Raw genomic sequence first — 18,023 nt, forward strand, 5'->3', positions numbered from 1 at the left:
TCATGCATCGAGACTATTAGTTTGGGTTCCTCTGAATATGGCTTTCAAGGCTTTTAATCGAAACGTGTTATCAAAGACGTCCGCACTCGTCTTTCACAGTAACTTGACTAATTTAATGCTTCAAGAGGTGTAATGGCATACTTTGGAAAGGGTTTTGATTAAAATCATACAGTTAATGATGACCTTGGACTGTGAAATTCAGCCTGCAAAGTAGAGCTGCGATAACCTTTAATGCTGGGTTACCTATGAGGTCCTTTACAGACCCTTGGAATAACATGTCATGTAGAGACAATGCCAAAAGAAACCGGCCAAAAAAAATCAAACTGCACGAAATGAAGTTCTCTAGATGGGGCATTCAATGCTACTCATTATTTACTCAATCGCTGGATATCACCAGCCATAACTTTAATATGTATTTCCTTAACTATATTTACAGTACAAATGTACAATGCCCTCTGGTAAAACTTGTCTACTCTTACGTTGACATATTTACAGCTTGACAATTTTTTTATTTACAGTTTTACATTTTTATATACAAGATCAAACCAGGCATATACTAGCCATATCTTTCAGTCATTTATAGTTCAGTTGACTTGTTCGTGCTGCTAGCGATTTTGTTCGCGGTCTGATCCATCGATGTGCCCTCAAACAGTCGAGCCATGAAGGAGAAACCGTTTTTCTTGATGTAGGCCTTCCCAGCGAACGTGTAAAGGACTGGGTTGGCACAACTACTGATGAAGGCCAGGGCAGAGGTCACGGCACGGCTCGTCTTCGATATCAGGAGCAATCTGTAAGAGATGAACTGCTTAGGGAGCCGGACAAAACCCCAACACGCAACCTGTTGATTACACAGCACTGTGTACTCCACTAAGTGTAGTTCAAATCGAAATAATTAATAGGGTTGATCCTAGCCCCTAACCTAACATGAACCCCTATACAAATGCAAAGGGATAACACTTATTACTGCATCAAGTAAGTTAAATTCATAGTTGATGAATGTTCCCTTAAGGAAATGTGTTCCCTGCAAATCTAATCTGTGCTTCTAATATTTCCGTACATGAAATCCAATTCCACCGACTGTGTACATCAGCAGGGCGAGTGTGTTTTAGTGGTTATCCTGGAATATCCATTACAGGAGAGTCTGTGGCGAAAGGAAACGGTGGAGACGTGGGATTCATACTCACTTTGCTCGCACCTTCGACTTTTCATCAAACCACTCAGCTGAAACCTGGGAGCGATAGGAGGAACTTCATGTTAATCAGCCTTTCTGTCTCCTTAACCTACTTATTCCTGCACACAAGCCAGCTCATGCTGTCCAATGCTCTTGACTATATGTATACTCGTTCTGCCTAGTTGGCTTTACTTGGGATTTGACGCACTATATATATGCTATACATATATTTATACATAAAAATATGAATGTTCATTTATTTATATATTTATATATATATATATATCACGTGAAGAAGTGAACATAAAAGATAAGAATGTATTTATATGTAGACTTAAGGCCTACTTTAACTTTGTTTCAACATATTTTAATAAACGACACAAAAAATGACAGTTTTGCTTAAAGGGCATTTACACTGCATTCTTATTAACTGTATCTGGTGTTTTCATTCAAAACTGGATACAGTAGGTAACAACATACGTCACGGACAAGGTTAGCCAGGGGGAATCTCCTTACCTGTACCATGTTGATGACATGATAGGGCAGCCACAACAAGCCGAAGGTCACCACAATCCCCATGATCAGCTTCTCACTGCGCACCGTGCGACGAAACTTGGTCTGCTTCAGGCGTCTCACAATCTTTATGTAGCTGGTCATAATGACGGCATAAGGAATTATGAAACCGACCACTGTCTCAAAGGAATACTGGAACATCACCTGGACACAGGAAAAGGGTCGAGTCAGGGCTGGAGACATTGTTCAACTACGACGTTCTTTGACACAGATCTGATTATTTGGTTTCAACCAGGTTTAAAGCAAGTCATTGGCTAGTCATTCAAGTGAATCTCCAATCTGATCGTTTTTCAAGTGCGCCGTACAAGGTTCTGCACAGGTAAAGCTGTCCTCACTGATATGTACATGCATACAAGCAAGCCCCTATCATTGAGTAGATGTTTAACCAAGCATACCTACGGAAAGAGTTACGAGATGCAAGTCATAAATATAAAGTAGATATACCTGTTATACAAACAAAGAAAAGGGAAGTGGGGTGCAGATCATAGCATTGTGTGTCCTTATAGGGTCCTAACCACAATGGAAGAAGTACTTCTGCACACACTACACACACTATCCTACCGCTAGGATATAGATCGTCTTTAACTATAGGATGCTGGTATTGTAAATATATCAACACAATGGTTAAGTATATTATACTCGCAAGGGAGAATTTAAAACACAGCAGCTGGTGAAAACATTTACAAAGTTGAGCAGTGCATTTTACAGTGCATTCTAGGATGGAATAGAACACTAGGTAGCGGTGGATTCAATGATTCGTTTCCGTGACCCAGTTCGCGTGATTCAGTTTGCCACGAGGAGTCGTTTGTCACTTTGCTCTCCAATATTCAACGTGAACGTGTTATGTAGGCCTAGTAGAGAGAGAGAGAGCGAGAGAGAGGTATAAAACTCTTTATAGGCCTATGTAGGCATATTGAACCGTCGGCCTAATGCGCCTCCTTTTTTAAAAGTCAGACAAACGGCCCTTCGGACCAATGGGTTCAGTTTTCGTAACATTGAACCGTCGGCATAGTGGCATGTCGATCTAATGGGAAATATTTTGGACCATTGAGACGTCGGAACAATGAGGCGTCGGAAATTACGGCATGGCACCTGTGGGCCAGTCCGGTCCGCTGTTTTCTTTTTTCTCTCTCTATAAATTCCCTCCAATTGGGCCGGCCAATGGGCTACAGAGGGCTAGCAGTGTGTTGCCAGCATCGACACGTATTATTGTTCTATGTTTGTCATTGTCAATCAATCATGGGCTGGCTGGCTCAGAGAGCCCTGACAGTGCTGTCAATCACAACACAAACCAGGGTGGGCGGGACCTCATGGCATGGGCCGGAGTCGCGGGAGTCAGGACGGAGCTGAAAATGGCCGCGCGGCAACTCGCCGCCTCCGTTCATTTCAATGAGGGAAGGGCGGCAGAGGGGAAGCGGTTACAAAAGAGGCTGAAAACCAGGAAGCGGTTTGCCCTACCACTCAGCTTTCCCGTGTTGAAACTTTCGGCGGCAGCAGCGGCAGAAACAGCAGCAGCCGCTTTTGAAAACGCCTGGCCCTTCACACCGCCGCGCTGAACCCTCCGGCAGCGAGGCGGTGATGAGGGCCAGGCGCTGTCAAAAGCGGCCGCTGCTGCCGCCGAAAGTTTCAACACAAGGAAAGCTGAGCGGTAGGGCATAATCTGTGCGCGTTCACGTGGGCGGCAACTGCTTCCTGTTTTTCAGCCGCTTTTGTAACCACCTCCCCTCTGCCGCTGTCATGCCAAATTTGTACCGGCTGCCAAATTTGTACCGGGCACGTCAACAGTTTTCCGTTGCCAGGCAACGGACAACTGATTACGTAAGGGTTGTCCGTTGCCGGGCAGGTTTCAAAAAAACATTCGCGCTCATGTTGCCAAAGACGAAATAACATAATACAGATAACGGATGGCTAGATAACACTTGTTTTTACTTTATATTTGTATTGTATTGAATTGTTTAATCAAATTTAGCTAGTAAACTGAGTGTTTAAAGCTGGTTTCAAAAAACATTCGCGCTCATGTTGCCAAAGACGAAATAACATAATACAGAAAACGGATCGCTAGATAACACTTGTTTTTACTTTATATTTGTATTGTATTTAATTGTTTAATCAAATTTAGCAAGTAAACTGAGTGTTTAAAGCAGGTCAAGGACGAAATAGCACAATACAGATAACGGACTAGTGCGAATGAACGAGCTTGAAGGTTCGCGAATGTTCGGGAACCTTTCACGTCATTCGACGCGATCGTCCGTTGCCAGGCAACGGACAACGCGATCATCTGTTGCCAGGCAGGTTTGGAATGGATTACGTATGGATGACGCGCCCGGTACAAATTTGGCAGCCGGTACAAATTTGGCATGACAGCGCCCTTCCCTCATTGAAATGAACGGAGGCGGCGAGTTGCCAGCACCTAAACGCCAGGGTGGTGCTGAAAAAGTCTCTGGAGGTGGAAGCTGCTAAATGTTCAAAATCGACAGACCTATTTGGTGCCGGGGTCAACACCCCAGCAGGTGCTGCTGCGCCGAGAGACGAGCGAGTGGAGGTGTCACGTTAAAATTGTACTGGGGGCGAAAATTGTACCGGCCGACGTCATCTGTTGTTTACATCTTGACAACCTGCCTGGTAACAGACGACGCGATCGTCTGTTGCCGGGCAGGTTGCAAAAATCATTCGGCTCATGTTTCCAAAAGACGAAATAACATAATACAGATAACGGATCGCTAGATAACACTTGTATTTACTTTATATTTGTATTTTATTTAATTGTTTAATCGAATAGCAACAGACGACGCGATCGTCTGTTGCCGGGAAACGGGCGATCGCGTCAAATGACGTAGGAAGGTTCTTGAACATTCATAAATGCGATTAAACAATTAAATACAATACAAATATAAAGTTAGCAACGCCAATAAATGTTAATGGTAAAATAAGTGTTCTGTCTTGTCACGCTCAATGAAGGAGTGCAATGAACGAGCATGAAGACCTTTGGGGACAGGGCCTTCTGCGCCTCTGCCCCCACTCTGTGGAATCTGCTCCCCCTCCATATCCGCTGTGCCACCTCAGTGGAGTCCTTCAAGAAGCTCCTGAAGGCACACCTCTTCTTAGAGGCCTATGGCCTTTAACCTGCCCCCCCCCCCCCCCCCTGTGTACACCTCTTGTAAAGCGACCTTGGGTACCTTGAAAGGCGCTATATAAATTTAATTATTATTATTATTATGAAAGTTCGCGAATGTTCAAGAACCTTCCTACGTCATTTGACGCGATCGCCCGTTTCCCAGCAACAGACGATCGCGTCGTCTGTTGCTATTCGATTAAACAATTAAATACAATACAAATATAAAGTAAAAACAAGTGTTATCTAGCGATCCGTTATCTGTATTATGTTATTTCGTCTTTTGGAAACATGAGCCGAATGTTTTTTGCAACCTGCCCGGCAACAGACGATCGCGTCGTCTGTTACCAGGCAGGTTGTCAAGATGTAAACAACAGATGACGTAGGCCGGTACAATTTTCGCCCCCGGTACAATTTTAACGTGACAGAGGCATATATGCTAAGTAACGTTAGCCTGGGGCTAGCTAGGCTACATTTTGAGACATGTCCAAAACAAAGTAGAAAACGTTTTTACATTGAATGTGATGTGACCTAATTAACGGCATACTTTGTTTAAATATGCCGAATTGTGATACTATGGGTTATTATTGTTCAGATGATTTGGCTAAGCTAGCTAACAGCTGCTAACGTCAGCAGTGTCTTGTTGCCATAGCAACAGTAAACATTGACATGGACTAATGAGCTGTAAATAGAGATGCAGAATCAAGCTGTATTGTAAATACAGATGAGACACTTTGAATTTTAGCACAAAATACAAGTAAAGCTATAGGAATTAATCAGTTTAATTTGCAATATTTGCCATTGAATTTATTGTAATCTTTCAATTAATGTATTGTTTACTGAGGTGATGACTATTTCATGTGGTGAGAGGAATGCAATATGTGTATGTTTAAAGGTTTAAGTGAAGAAACATACTAGGCCTATATGTGTGATAAAATGACAATTGGTAATTCATAAATGTCTCTTTATATTCTCTGCTACCATCATCTCCTGTCAAACTGGTTTTCCTGACCTGCTAGAAGTTCTTCTATAATGCGAGAGAGAGAGAGAGAGAGAGAGAGAGAGAGAGAGAGAGAGAGAGAGAGAGAGAGAGAGAGAGAGAGAGAGAGAGAGAGAGAGAGAGAGAGAGAGAGAGAGAGAGAGAGAGAGAGAGAGAGAGAGAGAGAGAGAGAGAGAGAGAGAGAGAGAGAGAGATTCTCTTGACTTTGTGAGTTTATTATGCAACTTGTTTTGTCTCAGATTGAAACAAAAGGTTTGATTATGATTATTTCCTGGTTGAAGATTTTCATATTGATGATTTTATAATCTTTAAGTTCAATTATGTTCATCATCAACAGTTATGCAGGTAGGCCTTAGGGCTCTTTTGAGACTTAAGTCATCCTTCATGACAGATAAAGTTGTTCACTAAGTGTCACTACATCACAAAAAGGCTACATGGCTACATATACTTGTCAGTACACAGATACTGAGTACAAGTTCTGTTTGCTGTATCTTGGAGGTTATGAATTTGGTGAGGAGTGTAGCTGGCTAGCTGTGGAAGAGGAAGTGGGGCAATATATATATTGCCCTAAATATAACCATAAATAGAGAATTGTATCTATAGCGTGTGAAATAGTCTAACGCCTCGTTCCCACATACGTACATTCTCGTATGCGATCCAACCGTCTCCGACCGAAAGTCCATTCATTCCTATGTGATTCTCCGTAATGTCCGTTTTTCCTCCGAGACTCCTCCCCTCCGTAAAAATTTCTGTCCGGTATGTCCGTAATATACGTTCAAAGAATTTAACTTTCGCTGTCGTTTTACTGAGATACCGTGTGAAAGTTTTTATGTTTTTCACAAAACATGTAAGTACCTGGGAGGCCAAACTCCTCGCCGATCTCTTTCCAAGCCTGGTTGGTTTTGTTTTTATCTCTGTATACGTCGATCCTCATGTTCCAAAGTACCGCTCTCCTAAAAACGGCCATTATCATACGCTCCCCCATCTTTTGTCCGTAAATAAATTCATGTCCATACGTAAAACACTAGCGACTCCTTCCGTAAATTTACGGAAGCACGGATACGAAAAACATACGTATGTGGAAACGAGGCGTAAGACATGAATTACAGGTCTGAATAGATGTGCATTCTCATATACGTGTATGTATTGTGCACATGAATACATGCATGTGTTTGTGCACATACACGTATGTGAGAATATGACACGTATATGAGAAAAAATTATTAAATTCTCTATTTATGTTTTCATAATGACTGAGTCACCGTTAAAACAAATTAATTTCAGCTCTAATGCTGTTACTGTCTGTAATATGTTTCTATTTAGATTATTTGTCGGGATATTTTGTTATTATTGTCCGAGTCTGGTTTTAACTAATGCTGGGCTTACACCAAAAGATTTTCACAGTCACAGACTAAAAACTGCAAGAGAGGATTTAGCGTTGGATCAAGTGTGATATCGATCAAGGGTTCTGTAGATATTTAGATATGGGGGGTGGAGATGCAGCGACCACAAGAGGTCTGTTTACTTCCTGTTCGGGTTTTACACCTTTCTTGTCAGCAACAGCAACAACTGCTATTTACAGTGCTGTACTATTATTCGGATGTATGTACTTGATTAAATTGTTTTAATCAAGTACATCAAGTCCACAATGTCTTGTTTTTAAACGATTTATGATAACTTTATGCTCTGTAAGGTGACCTTGGGTGTCTTGAGTCTTGTCTGTAAGCCGCCCTTTAAATTAAATGTATTATTATTATATTATTATAGAGGGTTCTTCCCGTTCGTCTCGTCCCACCCCTAGTGCTGATAATGTAGTGGGCTGGTCTGGACAGAAAATGCCAGGGCTGAACTTTTGTCCCAGTCCATCCCTGTTGTAGACCAAAAGGCCTTACCTAGTGTAGACCAAAAGGCCTTACCTAGTGTAGACCAAAAGGCCTTACCTAGTGTAGACCAAAAGGCCTTACCTAGTGTAGACCAAAAGGCCTTACCTAGTGTAGACCAAAAGGCCTTACCTAGTGTAGACCAAAAGGCCTTACCTAGCGTAGACCAAAAGGCCTTACCTAGTGTAGACCAAAAGGCCTTACCTAGTGTAAACCAAAAGGCCTTACCTAGTGTAGACCAAAAGGCCTCATCTATATTACCCTATATTGTCATTCTAGTACCGTACTTTGGTCATTAAGGCCAACCAACGAGAAGAAGGTTATTGTCTCTCTATGACGATCGATCTATTTGATGAGACAACTAAGTAAATGGTAAGTTGACTTCACTCGCTCTTCACTCTTTCTTTCATATTTTGTGATATCATCCACGCTTCCGCTAACTTCTAATGTTATCGGAACTGTTGATAGCATCTCCTGGTTTCTATTTGAAGACCAAATCAATTCTGGGATGTGATGCACAGTGGTAGAAATTCTTGGTAGCACTGGGCTTCTGAACCCAACCACTCTAACTGGCAAAGTGTCCCCCCCCCCAAGTAAACAAAGTCGCAGTCAGAGTACTTTGAAGGGGATGTTTGTTCGATTTAAAAGCTATCATTTGAGTGTCATTTGTCATTTGATCTGTGCATGGCATAAACATGGGCCCTTTTCAAAGGTCCTCAATACTACGGTAAATTAACTTCCTGTTCCTTTTATTTTAACATACGGTCTGTTTATTTATGTCTGTCTTAGCACCAGCATGGTCATTGTTCATTTGCCTCTATACTGATGAAGTGCTTTTCCTACAGGGAAATGGGCCCCCGGCTAATTTCTGACAAATTGGGGCTACTTCCCTTTTCGCTTCACAAGTGATGAATTAGAACATTACTGAAATGGTGGAGAAATGGAGGGAGGGAGCAGAGATTGAGTATATGAGTGTATCTATTTTTGATTGTTTAATTTCAAAATCATACTCTCTTCAGCAGTTTTCTGCTCTCTGTCTGTCTGTCTGTCCGTCCGTCCGTCTCTCTGTGCCGGTCTCTCTCTCTCTCTCTCTCTCTCTCTCTCTCTCTCTCTCTCTCTCTCTCTCTCTCTCTCTCTCTCTCTCTTTCCAATTGTACCTAAAGAGGCTTTAAACCGGAACCCGTGTATCCGCTAAGAATCTGAACCTGGAAAAACAAAATCGGTACTATTTCCAACCACTCACTACTACTCACTTCTCGCGGCAGGTCGTGTTTCGGCGTGCACACCAGAATGGTGTCCCGTTCGTCGTCGTGCTTCTTTATCACTTCGCGGAAAATCAGGGAAGGGAGGGCGATCAGTGTCACCGACGCCCACATGCCCGCGATCATCCTGGTCACGATCTTCCTGCAGGCCACCGACGACAACTTGAGCGGCCAGACCACCGCGACCAGCCTGTGCAGGCTCATCAGGGTGATGAGGAAGATGGAGGCGTACATGTTGACGTTGCACAGGTAGAAGAGTATCTTGCACATGACCCGGCCGAAGACCCACGTCTGCGTGGCCAGGTAGATGACGAAGAAGACGGTGAGCGCCATGAGGAAGCCGTCGGCGCACGCCAGGTTGAAGATGAGCAGGGTGGTGACGGAGCGATGGCGGGTGCGCGCCATGATGCTCCAGGCCACAAAGAGGTTCCCGGGAACGCCGAGCAGGAAAACGATGCCCAGGATCAGAGCGCCCACGGCCGTCGAGATGTCGTTGCTCACCGGGCTCAGCTCCGCCATCGTGTTGTTGTGGGATGAGGGAAGACTGTGGTTTGATGACAAGGAAGCCATGCTCTCTCTCAGCTCTCTTGTGCTTTCGTCCTCCTGAGGGTGAGGGACAGATTAAGGTCAAACACCATATTGGGAAATCCACTATCGGTTCTAAGAGGTGTTGGATGTTGATACTCCCTCTCTCACTTTCTCCCACTCACTCAGTCACTCACTCAGTCACTCAGTCACTCAGTCACTCAGTCACTCACTCACTCACTCACTCACTCACTCAGTCACTCACTCACTCACTCACTCACTCACTCACTCACTCACTGATCTTTTGCCATGCGGGGCACTTGGGCCTGCATGAGAACCTCATCCAGATGTCTGTAGCTCAGTTGATTGAGGATCAGCTTCTGAAGCCATAAAACATGGTTTAATCCACAACCATTTACTGAGGACTTCAGGGGAAGTGTGTGTGTGTGTGTGTGTGTGTGTGTGTGTGTGTGTGTGTGTGTGTGTGTGTGTGTGTGTGTGTGTGTGTGTGTGTGTGTGTGTGTGTGTGTGTGTGTGTGTGTGTTCGTGTGTGTGTGTGTGTGTGTGTGTGTCCCTGCGGTGCCCCTTAGAGATACCCTGCGAGTGCGAAGCAGTTCATCCACAGCGGGCTGAAGGGGGAGTGGGACAGGAAGAAGGCCGGACTGCGCATGAAGCTGGAGCAGCCGGTGACCTGGGAAAGGCTGCTCAGCCAGCAGGGCAACAAGGCTGCTACCTGGAAGCAGCTGATAGGTCTGTCCCAGACACACGCACACGCACACAAGTGAGCACGCCCGCACGTGCACGCACACAGACACAATGGTGCACCGATGCAAAGGGGCACAATCACATACATACATACATGCATACATGGATACATGCATGCATGTCCACACACACACACACACACACACACACACACACACACACACACACACACACACACACACACACACACACACACACACACACACACACACACACACACACACACACACACACACACACACACACTAGTCAGGCTGCCTAAAAGATTCGAAGTTAGACCTGTTGTTTCCAGACAGTGCCATTGGGCTTCTTGCCCTGACGCAGCCCACAAAGAATTCCCTGCGAGTCTGCCAATAGCAAACTGACTGATGTGACACACACCTATTAAGAAAGCATGATTAAACATGCCACAAGCAGCTTGTTCGCCGATAAAAAGCAAAGAATCGACACTCTTATGTTAAGTTACAACTCTACAAGGTGTTGCCCCAGAGACTTCTCCCACTTTCCCCTGGTGGGCAACAGTGTAAATGGTACTGCAGTAACTTTCACAGGTGAGGTTGCGCATTCCTACTGCCAAAAAACGCTAAAAATATAATAAGGTCAATGTATGAATGTAAGCAGATTGATTTGATGTCGAGTTGCAGCTAATTCATCTGTGTCTGGTGTCGGTCTGATTACGCACAGTAGGCTGTGGTTCAGACGTCATCACTTTAGCACCCTTGGTTTATTCTCCATGACATCCACATATCAGAGTATCAACATTGAGTCAACATTGAGATTCACACTTAAAGCCCACTGCTTGACGAGTGTTGAGGAATGTATTAATCTGTCAACAGTTATGGTCTCATCCGTCTCTATTGCTCAAGAGGAGTTGATCAAACGATGTACGTGGAGTCACCTTCATCCATGTTCTCATCCTTCTTGCATAAACTAATTGATCAATGGAACTACGCAGTGGATGGTATGAGCACCAAATGGCCCTTCATCTGTCTTACAGTCCAACAGGACTGTGCCGATCTTACCCAGGTATTACACCCTCAACCTAGATTCGATTTATTTCCATTCAAATACATTTAGCCTAACCTCTTGAGATGACAAAATATGTACGCAATTCCAATGCATCAATTAGGATTAAAGGTTTACTTGATGCGTGTTTCACAATCGTCAGAATGCACGAAAATAGTCAAAATATTAGCTAAACAGTTTAATACAGAGGCAAGGCAAGTCTTGTTATCTAGCCTATCTCTCATCTAGTTGTTTAATTCATGAAATAATTCATCGTTCATAAAGATACCAATTATTTTTAAATGAATATTTCCCATTAATACTTTTTAAATTTGAAGATTGCTAACTATTCAAGCCCAAAGTCTAACAGTTCAAATTAATTTTTAATGTCCCAAAAGCATATAGATTTAAGGAGAAACACACAAAAAGACTCTGCTTAGTAGGCTACCTACTGCAGTATGCAACAGGTGCTGGGTGCACGGGCAAACATTGCCAAGAACACACGACAAGACGTGCCACTACAATGCTTCTTATCATAACTATGTTGCCACGGTACATATAAATTGATCGGTGGTCGACGCATTGAAAGTCCCCAAACACATGACATCATTAGCGCTGTTAAGTGCTTTTGCGTTTAGGCAAACCCAATCCATGTAGCCTACAACACAAGTAAGGATTGTAGCCGAGATTTCGAAGCAAGCAAACTGGTTAAAATAATAGAAAGAATGTAATGTATAGCCTACCTTGGTGACGGTTGGCTGAGGACTCCAAACTTTCCTTGTTTCGTATCTCGGAAGGTGTTTTATCCAGATGTGGGAGGAAGCTGTTCTCTGTCGTTTCACAACACCCCCTCAGTAAGCTCAGTCAAATTGTGATTCATGTCCGCCCCAACAAGATCTATCTTGTTGAGAGAATTGAGAGGTGCGCCTGCCTTGCTCTGGAGATGACTCTCTCTCCTCTCTTTTTCTTCTCTCTCTCTTTCTCTAACTCACTTTTTTCACAGAAAAAAACGGCATCTTTCCCTTCTTTTCCCACTGTCTTTTTATTGGCCGGTTCCTAACCTAATTTCCCTAATATTATGAATCCCCCCCCCCCCCCCCCCCTCTCTCTCTCTCTCTCTCTCGCTCTCTCTCTTTCTCACACACGCTATTCTATTATGCAGAAGTCTGATTTGCAGAACTTCAACTGCGGTGATCTAATACTACTCTACTGCGTTAACGTCATCTATTGTGAATAAAAATGTGGTGGAAAATCTATAAACAAAGGCGCATTTCCTACATAAACTTTTCCATCATCCCTAAAAGGAAAAGATTGAGTTTGTATCCCCAGGGCACATATTATGTATAATGAAGCTGGTATTGCGTAAACAAATGCTTATCAGGATGCTGAATAAAGAACACACAAACAAGCAGGGCACACAAACAAATACTCACACACACACACACACACACACACACACACACACACACACACACACACACACACACACACACACACACACACACACACACACACACACACTGATGTGTGTGTGTTTAATTGATGTGTATCAAAGCCCACTAACGGATCTATACGATAAAAACACTGCATGCAGCATGTCCACATTTCCCTCATATTATGTATCTTCAAAGGGGGTAAGACTGTATTGAAATGCTGTGTGAAACTATATTCAGGGCTCACAGGACACTATGCATACATTAAAATAGGTTTATTGTCAACAGCGAAAGCTTTTTTGCATTCAGAAGTCTCATCTGTCCTAGACGCAATATCTCATAAAGAAATGCCATGACGGTCTTCACTGGGTACCTGCGGCTTCTCCAATCCCACTAAAGACACTGGTAATGCCGGCCGTACAGCTAATGGCTCCAGCCCGCCCTACAACCAGGACATGGTCAAACCCTGCACCTCAGTCCCATCACCACACTCCATGAGACCATGGAACGACCTGCTACCAAAGCAGGGGCTTCCCAGTATCTCAGTTGTTGGCAGTCTTGGCTCCACGATGTTGGAACAGGCTGTGACACCAGGACAGCTGATATCGCCCATCTCCTATCGCTGACGGGACACTCACCTGTTCAGTCGTATGCTACGTTCTAAAAGTGAGCCTCGTTCCATAATGATGCATTTCATGTTTTTGCACGATTCTAGCACTGTGCAGGTTTGGTCCACGTTGAGGACTGCACTTATTGTGAGACGCTCAAGACAAAAGCTGTCTCCTTAAAGTTGAGTATTGTATTCACTTTTTGTTAGACGGTGGTTTCGCGTAACGCTGTTTCCCCCCCACCCTGCGGGAGCCCGGTCTCTCTGACCCTCACTGTAAGTTGGAGACACCTCTTCCCCGCCCCCACGCCCCTCCCTGTCTCCTCCCTTCCTTTGGCCCCTAGTTTTAGTTGATAGATATGTTTCCCCTTCACCCTGTCCTCATCCTCCCCCTGCCAGACGGCCTCGTAGTCCAACCCCCTTTTGTTCTTAAAGCAATCGATCAACAGAGCCACCGAGAGGTTGGTATCAGCAACCGCCGGCCCTTCACTCGCCTCACCGCCCCACAGCAGATCTCCCAGAGACCAACAGCCCCCCCCCCACATTAGTTGATGGCCCTGTCCCCCCCAACTTTTAGTTGATTGAATGAACCCCCCGCAGACCAGCAGGCCGGGAGCCCATCTTGCCCAGGTTTCACACCAAGGCAGCGACAGGAATTAGTTGGTTCCATCTTTTTGTATCGTAACAGGGGATGTTAATGAGTCGAGGTGATTCAGAGCCACACCCATCTTATGTGTTTTGTGATGAGTTAAGATAAGATAAGATAACATTATTACGGTAAATCCCCTGAGGGGAAATTCCTTCTTTGCTTCGGCCCAGCGGCAGTGGAAGGCGCAGGGTACCGGGCGAACAAAGCCGACGGTCTAAACAACATAAATTATCAATTATAAAGTCTAAAGTGTAAATTATAAAGTGGACTTGGATACTTTCAACTGAATTTGAACAAATGTATTAATTTGGCGTGCAGGCCATTTAATCCAAACTTTAATCCAAACAGACACACATTGCTATACCTCAAACCTCAAGTTGGAATTGACACATGTGAATTACAGTGTGGAAATATAAACACACACGCACACACACACACACACACACACACACACACACACACACAACACACGCAAATACACAGTTGTGTGTGGGGGCTCATACACACGCACACACACGCGCACACACACACACACACACACACACACACACACACACACACACACACACACACACACACACTCAGCCACAAGCTTTCACTAGTTCATTGACCTCCTGGCAGCGAAAGAGTTCCAAGTATAATCCATTTGCGATCCATCTTTCGATGTCTTCGTGCCTTTGCATCCGTTGTCTTGACTCGGGGAACACGCCGAGACACAGACGGGAACCGGCAAGTGTAGAAACAGAAACCCGTCCTTCTTTACGATAGACCTCTTGCCGGAGCCATGTTACTTTCTCTGCGGCCAACAGCCTTGTGATTAGCAGCACAGACATACTTTACCGGATAATATCCTTTTAATCGTGTAAACATTTGTTTTGGGTTCCGTCTGTTTGTGTGTGGTTGTTGGCGGGTGTGTGTAATTGTATTGTCTGTGTGGCTTTAAACGGTAGGCCTACACAAATCCATGTGTTCTTGCATTACCTTACAGTAGGCCTACAGTTATTTAGAAGACGCTTTTGTCTTAAGCGATTTATGATTATAAGTGAGGCTGACAATTTCAACATGTTGAAACATGGATTGAGTGTTAAATCTTGAAGACAGCCTCTCAAGTTGTAACGCACAAAGAGCCTCATCCCAAAGAAACACGGCATGGATTATGAGCAGACGAGGACAATATAATGGTTTCACCTCATGGGATACAATACAGCAATTTAAAAGGTTTATTTACAATAAGTGTAAATTCATTTACTAACATTAGTCAATACAGAAATAAGCATTATAATATATTAGTATAGGGGTTGGGTTTGGTGGTTTAGGCTTCACCCAACCCTATAAATAATGTATGCATGCATACCTTATAAGGTATGCATGTATACCTTAATTTTAGAGTGTAGTTAAAGCTAGGGTGGGCGATTTTGGAGAAAACAGCCGTTGAGATTCCGTCGCGTGCTCTCTGGCCCGTCCCTGCCACGCTACCTGCTGTAGGTCCTCCCACCGAACGTCAGTTATGCGCGTTCATGTGAATTCAGTTACATTGATAGGAAGACGAAACACCATGTCCGATTCCGAGGTAATTAAACATTAGTGCTGATTGCTACATAAGTACATATATAGCATCAACATCTTACTCACAGACATACCATGTATGTTATCTTAAAATCATTGCCATTGCGCTGGTAGGCCTAAGAAAGGTAGCTGTATCAGCCAAGCAAGATAGCAAACTAATTGCAACTGTAGTTCGTTAGCATAAGAACAAAAGCAAAAAAAAAAAAAAAAACTCCTTCTCCATGATAACAGAATTCTTCTAGGTCTCCCTCTTATCAATATTGACAATCGATATGATCTCTTTACTGTCGTTGTCCATCATTGTGTATGTACAGTACTGTGCTGAAAAAATATATATATTTGATAAAATAACACAGAAAGCCAGATTACACACAAGGAAACCGTCACTTCAAAGCGATCGCGAAACTGAGCTAGGCTGCTGCTAGCTTGCAACAACGTTATAACAATACATGGAATATCATATGCTAGACTTCCCTCGCAGTGCTTATCTTGGCAGTTGTGTCAACGTTGCTTTTATACAAACGTGACTCGGACATTATCCACAGTTGAGTTGAAGCCTAGGACACGTGTTAGCACAATCTCTGTGTTATTCCGACAGCCAGGGTTGGTGTGACCATAACTAACCTATAAAACGGACCGGGAAAAGAACCATCGGCTGATGCAAGACATCCTACAGAACCGTATTGAAATGGTTACATTACAGAACCGTAATGTAACGGTTATCGTGGCTTTGCTTAGTAAAAAAACATACCAGCCGACACTTTACATATTCATCGCAATATACCATGGAGGGATAGCACAATTCCTTACCTGTCTATAAGAAATATAGCCATCTCAGCGTCCGATTTTAAGTTTCTCCGGTCACGTAACTCTCTCCATCGCTCATAAGCCACGCCGATGTTTACTCTGGTTTTATTTCGAGCTCTCTCCGCCTCCCTTTTAGTAGCTGTCCTTTCAACAAGTGTCTTTCCTCTTTTTTTCTCTGTCTTAGTGGTGTTAGTTGATGGTATCCGGGGAATGGGAAATTTATGGGCCGTTGATGAAGACACGGCTATTCATTTGTTGTCCGCCGTAGTAGTACAAAACTGTCAGACCGCTAGGCTCGTGAACGCTCACGCAGGGACGCACCAACGTCGTTGCCAAGGTGACCGGACAGTCCCACAGCCAATAAGAACGGAGAATCGGAGCCTCGCTCTGATTGGTCAAAGTGTACATGAGCGGTGGCAATTTTTGGGTGCGGCCCACAGAGGCAGGGGAGAGCAAAGTTATGAGCAGATATTCTCAGAGCACTTCACCTACATATAGCTGACTGGCTATTAGGACAGTTTTGCCAAATATTACAGTAAAGAAATTACCCACCCTAGCTTTAACATGAACACCATTACCTTAACATGAAGACCATTATTAAATGATAATTCGACCAATAGTAAACTGATAATGGACTGACGAATGGATGCTTATTAATGGCTAATTAATGTAGCCTACTCTTATTGTAAAGAGTTACCCAGACATTTTTTAAAAGGTGTAATCTCTTAGCAATTCTCTCTATCATCTTCTCATCCTCTCAGAGAGACTCCTACAAATTGTTAATCGATAAAACATCGTGTAAAATGAGCTACATCCTTATGTACTCTCGGAAATGAGGATGCGTTGGCTTGCGGTTCACTTGGAGATGTTGTAAAGGTTGGGAGGAAGTTGGAACCTTTCAGAACATCTGTGGTCCGTGGTTTCCAACAAAATTTCTCCTTCTCTTCTTTCACCTTCTCCTCGTCTTCCCTTGTCAGCATTCCCCGTGTTAGGGTGCCACACCCTCAAATGCCCCCTGCCAATCCCATGATGTCAGCGCTTGGCTTTTGGTTGCGCGAAAGGTGAAACTCCAAAAAAAAAAAGGTTGATATTCCAAGGTTGCATCTTGGAATATCAAACATCTTCATATATTATTCAATAATTAATTAATCTTAAGTTACAACACATCAATTAGGCCTATTGATGCCGCCGCCAATAAAGTGATGTTTTTACTGTGTGTGTGTGTGTGTGTGTGTGTGTGTGTGTGTGTGTGTGTGTGTGTGTGTGTGTGTGTGTGTGTGTGTGTGTGTGTGTGTGTGTGTGTGTGTGTGTGTGTGTGTGTGTGTGTGTGTGTGTGTGTGTTTGCGCGCGCGTCTCTCCCTCTCTGAACAGGATATTTTAAATAATAATGCATGGGTTTGCATCAAATGGGGCTGAATGGTTGGTCATTGGCCAAGGAAGAAGTTCACTTTTCACGCCAATTGGCCCAGAGGCACTTCGCTGCGGGCGTGGCATTTTTGTGTTTCTGTGTATCTGGGGAACACAGACACGCTAAGACCGCTGGGAATGCTTAAATCAAATTTGGTGGAAAAGTCAACCAGACGCATTGCGAGTCTGTATCCCTTTTTAACCCTAATAATGTTACAATCGAATGAAAACGAAATACAAACCAAACACTCACGCTAGCCT

The 18,023-nt window shown here is 43.8% G+C and overlaps 1 protein-coding gene across 2 annotated transcripts; it reads right to left on the bottom strand.

Annotated features, from left to right (window-relative positions):
- Nucleotides 1-111: 111 nt before the first annotated feature.
- On the bottom strand, nucleotides 112-12,340 carry ltb4r2b (leukotriene B4 receptor 2b). 2 transcript variants are annotated; one of them, XM_060057997.1, is made up of 6 exons: nucleotides 12,037-12,340; nucleotides 10,120-10,275; nucleotides 8,990-9,601; nucleotides 1,688-1,888; nucleotides 1,185-1,228; nucleotides 112-788 (listed from the first exon to the last, which is right to left on the bottom strand). In XM_060057997.1, exons 3-6 carry the CDS (start codon nucleotides 9,566-9,568, stop codon nucleotides 578-580), a joined length of 1,035 nt encoding a protein of 344 aa, XP_059913980.1. In that variant the 5' UTR covers nucleotides 9,569-9,601; nucleotides 10,120-10,275; nucleotides 12,037-12,340; the 3' UTR covers nucleotides 112-577. The 2 variants fall into 2 exon arrangements, with proteins under 2 accessions (XP_059913980.1, XP_059913979.1); XM_060057996.1 differs by lacking the exon at nucleotides 10,120-10,275 and having other exon boundaries at nucleotides 12,037-12,335.
- Nucleotides 12,341-18,023: the final 5,683 nt, after the last annotated feature.

This window comes from Gadus macrocephalus, chromosome 8, assembly GCF_031168955.1.
Source record: "Gadus macrocephalus chromosome 8, ASM3116895v1".
NCBI lineage: Eukaryota > Metazoa > Chordata > Actinopteri > Gadiformes > Gadidae > Gadus > Gadus macrocephalus.